The 14,151-nt window shown below is 36.8% G+C and overlaps 1 protein-coding gene across 2 annotated transcripts in view; it reads left to right on the forward strand.

Annotated features, from left to right (window-relative positions):
- Positions 1 to 14,151, forward strand: part of LOC123681722 (G protein-coupled receptor kinase 1) — a 134,886-nt gene that overhangs the window by 80,632 nt on the left and 40,103 nt on the right. For both annotated transcript variants that reach the window (XM_045619974.1, XM_045619975.1), the window contains exon 3: positions 10,346 to 10,419. In XM_045619974.1, coding sequence (XP_045475930.1) covers positions 10,346 to 10,419 — 74 coding nt within the window. The remainder of the gene's footprint in view (positions 1 to 10,345; positions 10,420 to 14,151) is intronic.

Below are 14,151 nucleotides of genomic sequence, written 5' to 3' on the forward strand. Positions count from 1 at the left end.
GGGAAAACTACTAATAAAGTCACACTGGCGAATGCTTCAGTCTCTCGTCGCTCGAGGAATACTCTTATTTAGTCTAAGCACTCACGAGATTGCAGAAATATATGCCGTGCGACTCGTGCATATCAAGCTCAAGTAATATCGAGTAGCTTGATATCAAGTCAAGCAATAAATATCTAAAATCAAGTCTAGTCTAGCTCAAGTACGTAATTTTTCACGAGCTTGATTTTCGAGTCAAGTAGTTGCTTAAAATGTCCAGCTACTTGGTGGCATGATGAATATCTACCTGGACTCAAGAGAGTAGTTTTTTAAGCTAAGTACGAACGAAAAAAAAATAGTATGGCACTGCTGGTGCCATACCTTTTTCCTTTTACGTGACGTTTTCTGTCGGTTTGAACGTACCTACTGCAAGCCTCATTAAGGAACTTCTTGCGTATCTCCAAAATGCTACGACGTTGCCAAATCGTGGAACTCAGCAAGGTAAAACCCCACAACATATATAAATTTTTTTCAAGGATAAAAGAAAAGTTTGAAATACTTCATTATCGTCAGCAGCGTAATCCCCCATCGACACCGTTCCACCTGTTGGATCCAATAATGGAAATATCTCCCAGAGGCAACACCGGGCGATGAAACTATCAGACGTCCCGAGAAGTTGATCGGAAAAGTAGAAATTGAAGTTTCAACTATCGCACCGCGGGGAGTGGTTCAGCTAGATGGGATCCGATATCGAGTTGGTCCACGAGGAGGCTGATTCAGATGTTGCCGACTCTCTTTCATTAAGCTCCGGAGTTATAGCGCTCTTCGTTTTCCGACATTAAATTGCACTTTATTGTGGAAGTGAAGTCTGGCGCGCCGGCTCCTTGCCACTAAAATTATACCGAAAGTGCTAAAAATTGAATGGCTTGTTCCCTGAAGTCTGAAAATTGGTTTGCGACGTCTTATTGGGTTGATATCCGTGTTCTGGAGTTTTTTTCGTGTGGTATTTGGGTTTATTGAGGTTAAGAATGCGTGAAGCTATATAATTTGTAAGGAAGACAAGACCAGAATGTCGTTTTTTTGGAATCCGGAAGTGTTGAAGAATCAATTGTGTTCTTGGGGTTGTCATATACACGATAACTCTGAAGTCTAAAGGATTCACCAATAGGATATAATGACAACACTGTGTAGAATGTTTTGACATTTTTTATGTCACTTGTGTTCTGTAAGTTCTTCTTCTTCCTACGTCAGGACTCAGTCCTGTGTTTTCTGCGATGATTTTTTTTTTTGGTATGTTGACCTCCAGCTTTAATATAAGCGTTTTGGTGGTCTTTCTACTTTGGGCTCTTATATCTTTGTCATTTTGGGTAGTCGGTTGTCATGCATTCTATCTACGCAATATCTCCATTGTCTTCGTCTTGTTCTGATCCATTTCATATCACTTCTTGTATCCTACAGATCTCTCTAATTCACTCGTTTCTCTTATGGTCGTTTAATGTATATCCTGTTATGTTTCTCAGTATTAGCATCTTTATTATTAGTTACGAGTATCTTTTGGTTTCGTCATTTTCGGCTCAATGGCATATGTCATTAATGGCCCATCATACGTTTTATGAATTTGGTCCTTGCTAGATGTGCACAAGGATTTGTTCTTACATATCCCGTAGGTATCCACAATGGGAGTGGGACAATGGAAAAGCCATCTTGAGAAACACTCCAGGTCTTGCTCAGTCAAAACAATTTGTGGTGCTTTCACCGACCTATAACAGGAAGTTTCTGAAGCTACCACGAGCTGAGCTTCGGGTGATGGTGGGACTGCTGACAGGATACTGTCGGTACAAATACCCTTTGTACCGCATGGGTAAGTCAGCAGATGAGATCTGCAGGCTCTGTGCAAAGGAAGTAGAAACAGCTGAACACATAGTGTACAAATGTCCGGGGCTGACTGGCCTAAGAACCACTAACGTGGGAATGCCAGTTCTGGATGCTCACGAAGTAATAGCCAAGGCTCCTAAAGATGACGTTGGTTTCGTTAATCATATCGACAAACTCCCTGGGTTTGAATGAATAGGTAGGGTTAAGAACAAAAGATCAATCTGAATTCAGTTTCCAGAAGGCTAACAGAGGCGCAACGACTCCGATCCAGTGAATAATAATAATAGGTATCCACAAGCTGCTCTAATGTCAGATTACTTACTCTTGTTATATACTGCTAGCTTGCATATTCTTGGTTCCCTGGATGCAGGAAGTCATTGGGGTTTTTGGTGGAGATAATAAAATTGAAACAGGTATCCACAGCCTGTTGTTATTTAGCTCTGCACCTCTTATATTAGATATCTGATACTTGTCATTTTGGAACAAGATATGTGTTTCAAATTACTTGCACTATACTCTTGTTATACACTGCTAGTTCTCATATTATTGGTTCCCTGGATAGAGGAGAGAGGCATTGGGTTTTTTAGGTGGAGATGATAATGTTGAAACAGTAGTCTCTGAAGGTCATCTTTACTTTCAGTTCCCATGAACATATATATGTCCAGAATTGTTTCCTTTCGGAAGTAAAAAAAAAACGGTAGTTTTTTCCTTTCCCTATCAACATTTGTTCAACAAAGTGATAAATGACATTGTAGTGGAAGTAGATATTCTAATTCTGGCATGTCATTTTGCAGATTGTTTGAGTTATTGTATTCCATAATGATTGAACTTCCGGGGCACATATTTTGAAAATTAAGAGACTAGGAAATATAGACTTTCTACTTGTGTTCAGAAGACTGAATATAATATAAGAAGAAACTAATACAGGGTGGCCATTTGAAAACGAAACAGACGAGATTACAGACGAATTAAAGTTTTTCGATAGAAATGCTCGGACAGGTCGATTTCTGTTTCGAGGGGGACAACTTAAGATGTAGGTTACGGACGCATAGCGCTTCAACCCTTGCTACTACAACCCTCACCCCTAAATTTTGAATAGGGAAGATGGGGTGAGTGATACCTCATTTGAAAGGTATTTTTATACTGATTTCAGCACAGTAATTGTTTTTTCATTTTATGCATTAGTTCTCGAAATATTCTTAACTAAGTATTTGAAAATGAAGTGGTGTTTTCATGGCACTTGTAGTGTTTTGTGAAAAATCGACATTTTGAGCTTCAAAACAACCATGACTGTGGCTTCCTTCCTAACTAACTAACGCATGAATATTTCGAGAACTAATGCATAAAATGAAAAAACAATTACTGTGCTGAAATCAGTATAAAAATACCTTTAAATTGAGGTATCACTCACCCCATCTTCCCTATTCAAAAATTGGGGGTGGGGGTTGTAGCAGCAAGGGTTGAAGCGCTATGCGTCCGTAACCTACATCTTAAGTTGTCCCCCTCGAAACAGAAATCGACCTGTCCGAGCATTTCTATCGAAAAACTTTATTTCGTCTGTAATCTCGTCTGTTTCGTTTTCAAATGGCCACCCTGTATATTGAAAAACGTTGATCATCACTGTGATTTCTTTATGAAAGTAAACATTGAATTGTGAGGACGATCAAGCAGAAATCTACTATTTAATTGTGAGAGAATATTATGAAAGTTCGTACGATATTTCTTGAAAAAATTACTTCAATATAAAGTACAAACATACTAAGTCCCAGACTTCACGTCATTATTTTCCTCATTTGTTTTCATTTGATTTCTCTCAAGTAATGCGATATTCTACTAGAAAAAAGGTAATAATAAAACGACAAAAAAATGAGGAATGTACAATTGCGCCCTTGGATGCCACAATTGGCGTACGAATTCAACTTTATGCCACGCCACCAATGAATTAAATTCGCACGAATATCCTTTCGAGGATATTGATATTAGTATCAATTCCGCTCGTGAATATATATTGTGGAATATGCAATCATATCATATGACCGGATAAATTTATGCATGCATTTAATTCCTCCTGTACTTAACATGCTCACGTTCAGGCCTCTATTACCGTCAATAATTGTGTCGGCCGATGCCACGTGGTCGAACGTTCAATTAAGAAATATTTACGATGTTGTAATTGCAATAAAGTACCTAATTTTTATCGACGTTTATTCCCGCTATGGTCCTTCTGCCTCGGATGATATTCATTAAACTCATCTTAATTATACTCGGTCGAGCGCAGTTGATACACAATGACCACTTTGATCTTGGTGAGGGGGTTTTGTTTGTTTGAAGTTGTGGCAGCAATTGAAACTTCGTTATTCAATGTAACTGTTTATTGGAGAGTGCTCGTATATTCGTTTCTGGTTTGTTGACTTATGTTTTGATTTTCTCTGTTCGTTTAAGGATTTTGTGTTGTCTGCAGTTGAATATTTGTGTTGATAATTCATGAGTTTATTGGGTTGTTATGAGATGGAATGGTGCACGAAATGGGGCAAATTTAAACTACAGTTCTTTTTCTTTTTCAGTTATCCAGGATGGTCTTACTCAGGTCGGTATTTGTAGACCTAATATGGTTGTCAATTCTTGGTGGAGTATCTTCTCTACTGCATTGTGTCTTCTCTTTATATACATAGGCGTACAACTTTGCTTGCGTCGTTTTTTCCGATATTCGAGGTTTTATTGTAAAAAACTGGTCATACCTTTATGATTCAAAATATTGTCTATCGCTGGCCGTTACATTCTCCCATCTTTCAGGCAGCGTACGAATCTCGCGTAGAAAAAACTGGTGTTCTTTTGAAGCGATCGACGACTCGATCCAATTTTTTAGTTATTCATAAGACCGGAAGTGCTGGTCAGTCAGGCCGTGTGTCACTGATTCAAACAAGTGATAGCCCGTCTTTGAAATATGAGGGGTGGAGTAAGACTTCCCGTTTCAACGTTCAACCTAACACCAAAATAATTAATTCGACTAGACACCAAATAATGGGTTGGTAATGGATTAATAATAATTAATAATGGTTTAATAATTCGACCAAATAATGGATGCATAATGGATTAATAACTAGAATAGACACCAATTAATGGATTAATAATTGATTTATTTTTACTCCACCTAATACCATTTATGGAATCGATTAATATTGGATTAATAATAATTAATAATGAATTAATAACTCGACTAGACACCAAATAATGGATTAATAATGATTAATAATGGATTAATAACTCGACTAGACACCAAATGATGGATTAATAATGGATTTCTTTTATTACACCTAAAACCATTTATGGATTCGCGATTAATAATGGATTGATAATAATTATTAATGGATTCTTAATGGATTAATATTTGGACTAGACACCAAATAATGGATTCATAATCGATTAATAACTAGAATAGACACCAATTAATGGATTAATAATTGATTTATTTTTACTCCACCTAATACCATTTATGGAATCGATTAATATTGGATTAATAATAATTAATAATGAATTAATAACTCGACTAGACACCAAATAATGGATTAATAATGATTAATAATGGATTAATAACTCGACTAGACACCAAATGATGGATTAATAATGGATTTCTTTTATTACACCTAAAACCATTTATGGATTCGCGATTAATAATGGATTGATAATAATTATTAATGGATTCTTAATGGATTAATATTTGGACTAGACACCAAATAATGGATTCATAATCGATTAATAACTAGAATAGACACCAATTAATGGATTAATAATTGATTTTTTTCACTACACCTAATACCATTTATGGAATCGATTAATATTGGATTAATAATAATTAATAATGAATTAATAACTCGACTAGACATCAAATAATGGATTAATAATGATTAATAAGGGATTAATAACTCGACTAGACACCAAATGATGGATTAATAATGGATTTCTTTTATTACACCTTAAACCATTTATGGATTCGATTAATAATGGGTTAATAATAATTATTAATGGATTCATAATGGATTAATAATTGGACTAGACACCAAATAATGGATTAATAACTAGAATAGACACCAATTAATGGATTAATATTGTATTTTTTCACTACACCTAATACCATTTATGGATTCGATTAATATTGGATTAATAATAATCAATAATGGATTAATAACTCGACTAGACAACAAATAATGGATAAATAATGGAATAGTTATTTATAATAAGTGCAGAAGGCATTGATATTCTTCCACGAGTTCAAAATTCAAAAACGAGCCACGAAGTGGCGAGCATTGACAAATGTTGGTTGGCAGAACTGATTTCTTTAAGGCAAATTGATGAATTGACAGATAAAGCCGTGGCGGAAAGTTCGGAGTACCAACATAGAATATTAAAATATAACGATGAAAACTGTGCGTTTCTGATATATTCTCGCACGATTTTGTTCTACAATATGTGGAAGAATGAACGGAATAACCACAGAATTAGAGAAATTTCTTTTATTACACCTAATACCATTTATGATTCCATTAATAATGGATTACTTATAATAAATAATGGATCAATAATTCGACTAGACACCAAATAATGGATTAATAATGGATTTCTTTTTACTACACCTAATACCATTTATGGATTCGACATCAAAACTTATTCATCTTGCAGAGCTCTGATCATTATTAATGAACGAAAGAAACACTTACATTACTTTTTCCAGTGAAGTAACCTCAAAAATTCCCTGTCCCCCCTCGACTTTTTGGCGTTAATTAATCCCGAAAGCGACCGATTCCGATCCTTCGCAACTCCCCGAAACGTCACTCGTCAAATTGTATGAGGGGCGGCCTAACTGAATGGAGCACATGGGAATTTCATCTTGGGGATGGCTCTGTGGCGACCTGAAGAATCCGAAAAGACAACTCGGGGTTAATTGAATTCGGCTTCAATTAGCACTCGTTCTACGCGCGTTGAATTTAATTACGCCAAATTTGCAGAGCCGGTCCGTTTCTCTTTTGCTTCGGGTAATTGTTACTTTTTTTTTTTTTTTTTGTGTTTATGTTTCGTTGGGTGTACGTTGTTCGGGGGTTTTGGCGACGGTGGGTCAGAGGCGTAGAATTGAGGTGTCCTGGAAGAGAATCACTCCTATCAGTTGTCCACTATAATGCCGAAGAATTTGATATTATCAATATAAAATTAAAATTGAACGAAAATTTACGGAATTTCTATAAAATTATTTAAGAATGCTATTTCTCTCGATATTGCTCACATTTCTTTGAAATTTTGGCGAGTCTTTCTTAAGATGCATAGAAAACCTGATGTGTCTAAGTAGACACATCATACTTTCAGACAAAACGGGAGATTTGTCAGATTTATACCTACTTGATTTCGAGGGATCGCGTCTGTTTCAGATGGTGCATACATCGTTTATATTTGACATTTCTCTCGATTCTCGACTCTCGTGATCTTCGAGTATAGAACAATAATATTTTATATTCTATGCTCGTAACAATCTTCTATACTCTGTCATTATATTCCAATCATTTCATTAAAAATTCGATAGGAACTGAATTGTAATTTATTGTGGTCTTGTAAAGTCTAAAATCAGTATTTCATTTTCAAACGGCGCCGGCGCCAGGCGGATATTCGAAAATTTCTGAAGAGCGCCACCTTACAGAACTCTGTTGTAGTAGAACACCAAAGCAACAGGTGGATATCTCAAAAAGTCTGACACAAATCGAATCAGTACACACACCAGGGATTCTATGCATCTTAGTCTTTCTCCAGCCAAATTTACGTAGGTGCATCTTCTCCCAGGGGATAACGGTGTTTCGTCTCAGTTAGATTATCCAGCGACCTAAGACACAACCTCTTACACCATCGTGGAGAGGTGACTCTGCTGCAACGCAGCTACCCCTATGAATCCGCCGGGGCCAAAGTAGAGTGTGGCTCGACACCCATAACGTTATTTCTTGAGCAGACAGAATCACTACAAAATCTTTCCTGTAGCAAGTAGTTATATTTTTTGTGGTGCCGCACCAGAGATGGAAGTTATCAACTTCCAAGACAACACCATTTTAAAACATAAATAGTTTCAGAACCTAAAGTTCTGTGTGAAGATTTTTGGATAAATTTGTGTGTGTCGATAAATATCCGAATCTGAAAAACAAATCATCAACATATAATTGGGAGACAGCGTTCTCGGACTTTTATGAACTTTATGTAACACATATAATTATTGGTTTTTCTGAAATATAACATTTTTTTCTCCTCTTTTGTGAAGGAGCGACTGCTTCAATCGTTCCCTGGGCGCTACGCCACTGTTGTTCGGTGTTTTTTCCGACGGTGTATTGTGTTTGGGACGGTGTTCTGTTTGTTGTAATTGTGAGCACGTCTTTTTTGAGGGGTTTGTTATCGTACAATTTGGCCGATTTCACGTTGAAAAACGCACGGAATAACACAAAAGGGTCTGTTATTTCCCGGTCACTTCGTTTTCTTTTTTCGACGAATTAACTTTGGTACGCTGTACCGAAATTCGGAGGTATGGTAATTATTTTCGCATCAGGTTCGGCTGAGTGGGAATTGGTCAAAGTAATTGGTTATCCAGAAAAAAATGTACGACTTCAGGCGGTGCATACGAAATACCAACAAGTCCAAAAGCATTTATCGTTCGTTCATTTATCTATATTTACAACATGCCAATTGAGAAGTCCCCGGTCTACCATAGTGAAACACATTTTTTTGGCAAAATTCGATTTTATTATTCAACATAGTTGTCTTCGAGGGCGATGCAGCGATTATAGCGATCTTCCAACTTTTCGATATTATTTTTGTAGTACGATTTGTCTTAAGCTTCAAAATAGGCCTCAGTTTCGGCGATTACTTCTTCATTGGCGCTAAATGTCTTTCCAGCAAGCATTCTTTCGAGGTCTGAGAACAGGAAAAAGTCGCTGGGGGCCAGATCTGGCGAATACGGTGGATGCAGAAGCAATTCGAAGCCCCATCCATTCAATTTCACCATTGTTTTCATTGGTTTTTGACACGGCGCATTGTCTTGATGAAACAGCACCTTCTATTTCTTCGAATGGGGTCGTTTTTTTAACGATTTCATTCTTAATATAATAATCGCTGTTGATGGTCTGGCCCTTTTGGAGGTGATGAATGAATATTATACCTTGCGCATCCCACAATACTGATTCCATTACCTTGCCAGCTGACTGTTGTGTTTCTGGTCGCTTTGGTTTCGGTTTATCGTGTGCAGTCCACTCAGCTGACTGTCGATTGGACTCCGAAGTGAAATGATGGAGCCAGGTTTCATCCATTGTCACATATTGACGAAAAACTTAGGTTTATTGCACTTTAACGGCTTCAAACACTGCTCGGAATCATTAACACGTTGTTGCTTTTGATCGATTGTGAGCTCGCGCGGCACCCATTTTGCACACAGCTTTCTCATGTACAAATATTCGTGATTGATATGTTGTACACATTCAGATGATATCTTCACAATGTCTGCTATGTCGATCAACTTCACTTTACGGTCATTCGAAATTATTTTGTGAACTTTTTTAATTTTTTCGTCGGTGACAACCTCTTTTGGGCGTCCACTGCGTTCGCCGTCTTCGGTGCACATTTCACCACGTTCAAACTTAGCATACCAATAAATGATGGTTGATTTTCCTGGCGCAGACTCCGGAAAATCTTCATCAAGCCAAGATTTTGCTTTAACAGTATTTTTCCTTCCAAAAAACAATATTTTATCAGCACAAGAAATTATTTTTTTCCATCTTTTTTCAAATAACAAAAGTAGCTACACTCACAACGCAATATCTCACAAACTGAACGTCGGACTGCTGTCAAATTTTGACACGTCTCGTTTGAAGGTTGGTACTAACTAAAAATCATATGGATTTAATACTAGCACCGCCATATGTGCAACAGACCGGGGACTTTTCAATTGGCCTAATAATTTATTGATCCTGTAAGAAAATGAGAAGTGTATAATGTATACGATAAATCAAAAACAAAATGATTTTAAACCATGATATTACCAACTCTAAGTAAAACTAAGTACCTAAAACTGAAGAATCTGAAAAATAATCTTTTGCTGAATAAAAACATTTCGATGATTACATCAATTGTCAATTTTACTTACAAAGTATGGTTAGTGATTGTATAATTGACAGAATGCACTAGGTACGGAGAAATCTTGGAGGTCATTTGAATAATGTTACTTTCCATTCATAATGGTATTTCAAATGAAAACAATAATATCTCACTGAATTATCCATGTTTTTTTCTCATTTTTATATTGTTTATATTCGATCAAATCAAATCGCTATTTTTCAATTTGGTTGGTATTCTAAAGAAATAACCACTAAGTCCCATATCCATAACTAGTACAAAAATGTTTTGCCTCTTGATCTACTCAAATGAAATCTCCTATTTCCTTCACACAATGTCAATAAGAAATTTCTCTTTGTTGCAGGTTACTTATTGTTCAAAGATTTCTGTGAAAATGTTTCGGAAATTCCTGTTCCTCAGTTACGGTTCTACGAAGAGGTGAGTAAAAAAAAATAAAAAAAATAATTCAATGACATTTCTGATATTTTTAATTAGTGTATTCAGACAAAGCGATAAGGGAAGATTTTCAAGCGCATAAAATTCGAGTTGACAACAAATGGATTGCGCAGAAATCGTCCACTTCGAAACGATTCGAAGAACTTTTATCGGAAAACCTTTTCCCGGTTTTCCACGTAAACTTTCCTTATCGTGAAATATGGCCCAGCCGAATCTCAGGTCGAAAAATATAGTAGTTTTAGCGGACCACCATAACTCTTACACGACGTGAACTCCGAGTCAACTGAAATGCCGAATGTTCAAATATTTGAGAACTGTGCAACTGCTAAAGTTCAACCGAGTAATGTAGATATCTCCCTCTCTGAAGGAAATATAGCATGAAGCCATGATATTCAAAGATAAATAATGGTTCAGATACGTGCTGGTTGAAAATTGGTTAACTTTTATTAAAAAAAAAAAAAAATAATGAATTACTATTCGTTCAAATTTGTTTCCGCCGTTTTTATTCGAAATTCGAGGCTTTATTGTAAAAAACTGGTTATACATTTATGATTCAAAGTATTTTCCACCGCTGGCCACTACTTTCTCCCATCTTTCGGGCAGCGTACGAATCCCGCGTTGAAAAAACTGGTCATCTTTTGAAGCGATCCACGAATCGATACAATTTTTTACTTCATAAGACCGGAAGAGATGGTCAGCCAAGCAGTGTACCATTGATCGAAACAAGTAATAGACCGAGTAAGCAATGGGAAACTACGGCAGGTGGGGTAGGCTTTTCCATTTCAACGTTTCCAAATATGTCTTGACCACTTTCGCAACATGCGAGCATTGTCATGCTGTAAAATCACTTTATCATGTCTCTCATTGTATTGCGGCCGTTTGTCTCTCAATTATCGACTCAAACACATTAATTGCTTTCGATAACGATCGCCTGTGATTGTTTCTGTCGGTTTTAACAACTCATAATACACTACGCCGAGCTTGTCCCACCAAATACTGAGCATGACCTTGAAACCTTGAATATTCGGTTTGGCCGTCGACGTGGAAGTGTAGCCGGTATGTAACCATTATTTTTTGTTCTTGGGATTATCGTAATGAACCCTTTTCTGTTCCCCAGTCACAATGCGATGCAGAAATCCCTTCCGTCTTTGCCTTGCAAGTAGCTGTTCACAAGCAAACAAACGCCGTTCAACATCTCTCGGATTCAACTCGTACGGCTTCCAATTTCCTTGTTTCTGAATTATTTCCATGAGTTTCTGGCGTTTTGAAATAGTTTGTTGCGTCACTCCAAATGATCCTGCCAGTTCTTGTTGCGTTTGACACTAGTCTTGATCAAGTAATGCCCCCAATTCTGCATCTTCGAAAACCTTCTTTCTTCCGCCGCCTAGCTGGTCTTCGACGTCAAAATCACCGTTCTTGAGGCGTTGTAACCACTCTCGGCACTTTCTTTCACTAATAGCGGCCTCACCATAGGTATTTGAGAGCATTAGATGAAACTCAGCCGTAGATTTCTTCATATTAATGCAGAAAATTGGACCCCCGTAAGTGACGAGAATTTGGCTCGTAAGCTGACATGTTTAATCGAGAAGAACTCTATGATGCATACACAAATCGACTAATATTTCGATGTCGTTATGTTTACAAATGCCTAAGCTTATTGTATGACATCTACGATCTATTTATTTCGACTTCCACTACAGCCATTTATTGCAAAACAGTAGAAGCAAAGCTGTACACCTAATGGAATCAAATGGAACAATCTTAGTGAAACCTTCCTGCATTATTAAACAAGATTATTCCACGATTTCAACATTTCGGACAATATATTTCAGTATTTCTAGACGTAAAAGACGTCCACAAATGATATGATGGCTGATTTTTGTCATTATTGGAATGACGCAAATGTTCCAAACCAGTGTCCCTGATTTGTCTATCTTCCCTTCAATTTGATTTATTATTTCCCATAATAAAAGAGAAATACCTGTAAATAGATCCAGCATCTGTATCTCGTCAAATCAAATCATATACACTTGAGTCTATACCTAGATAACTTATCTAAATGCAATGTGATAAATTTGTCATTACTCTGTTTGTTGTTTGCGTTACACTCTTTCTGAATTGTGCTTACAAAAGCAATCGACAAGTATGAACTCAAATGATAATTATATTTTCGTTTTATAGATAGAAGAGTTTTGCTTGGTGCTATTACAGTATTTTTTCATTAATAGCTGCCCCATGATCGTTGTTGTATGAACTAAAAAATCACGTGCGATCTTTTGGAATTAAAACACACCGTATTCAATATCTATGTAGCCAAAGAGTCAAAATTAACACATGATCCGCATTTAAGTTACAACCCTTCCTCAAGAATCTATTATCTTATAGCCCAAGGTAACGTTGAGACAAAAACTCAACATTGGTCCTTCGAGCCGGATATGGAAATGTTGATTCTAACGAGTGTTTTTTTCGAGGTATATAACTTTAAGTTGGCATTACTGTTCGAGATGGCGACCGATTTAACAGCTGTCAAGTGATTTATTCTCAGTTTGGTTTGGCAATTCCTCATGAATAGACTCACGCCTGAACAACTCTTGCAAATAGTGCAATTTTATTTCGAAAATAATGGTTCTGTGCGGAATACGTATCGCGCACTACGTCCATTTTATTTTGTTTAGCGATGAAGCGCACTTCTGGTTGAATGGCTACGTCAACAAACAAAACTGGCGCATTTGGAATTTGGAGTGAAGTTAATCCTCAAGTGTATGTCGAAACACCGTTACATCCAGAAAAACTGACTGTTTGGTGCGCCTTATGGGCTGGTGGAATCATTGGTCCGTACTTCTTCAAAAACGATGATGGCCAGAACGTTACAGTCAATGGTGATCGGTATAGAGCCATGATTACTAACTTTTTCATTTCTGAATTGAACAACCATGATGTCCAGGAGCTGTGGTTCCAACAAGGCGGCGCAACATTTCACACAGCTCGTGCCACAATCGATTTATTGAAAAACACGTTTGGCGACCGCCTAATTTAACGTTTTGGACCTGTCAATTGGCCTCCAAGATCTTGTGATTTAACACCGCTAGACTACTTTCTGAGGGGCTATGTAAAGTCATTGGTCTATGCAGATAAGCCACAAACCCTTGACCATTTGGAAGACAACATTCGCCGTGTTATTGCCGATATACGGCCACAAATGTTGGAAAAAGTAATTGAAAATTGGACGTCCAGATTGGAGCCAGCCGTGGCGGTCATATGCCAGAAATCATATTCAAAATGTAATGCCACAAGATTATCTTGCGGATAAATGAAATTCATGTCAATCGAATAATCCATCGTTGTTTCATTGCAATTTAAAGTTCTATAGCTCTAAAAAAAACACCCTTTTTAATCAATTTAAAGGCACGATTCCTTGAACCTACTTCTGATTGAAAAATGTGAAATACCTTTGGAAATATAATTTTATGATAATTTTATGTGGATATCGTCGGAAATTCATGATATGTGATATGATGGTAATTTTAAAGATTTTCTGTACATTTTGTGAAGAATTTCTTCCGAGAAAGTAGGCCTTCTTGAAAGAATGAAATTCACATGAAAATTATATTTTTAACGTTCTTCCTTCTACCAATTTCGTAGTTAATCATAAAAACCCAAATGACAAATAATAATTCATCCTTATACCCGAAATATGGCACAAAGATTGATCGA

The sequence above is a fragment of the Harmonia axyridis genome, chromosome 6, assembly GCF_914767665.1.
Source record: "Harmonia axyridis chromosome 6, icHarAxyr1.1, whole genome shotgun sequence".
Taxonomy (NCBI): Eukaryota; Metazoa; Arthropoda; class Insecta; order Coleoptera; family Coccinellidae; genus Harmonia; species Harmonia axyridis.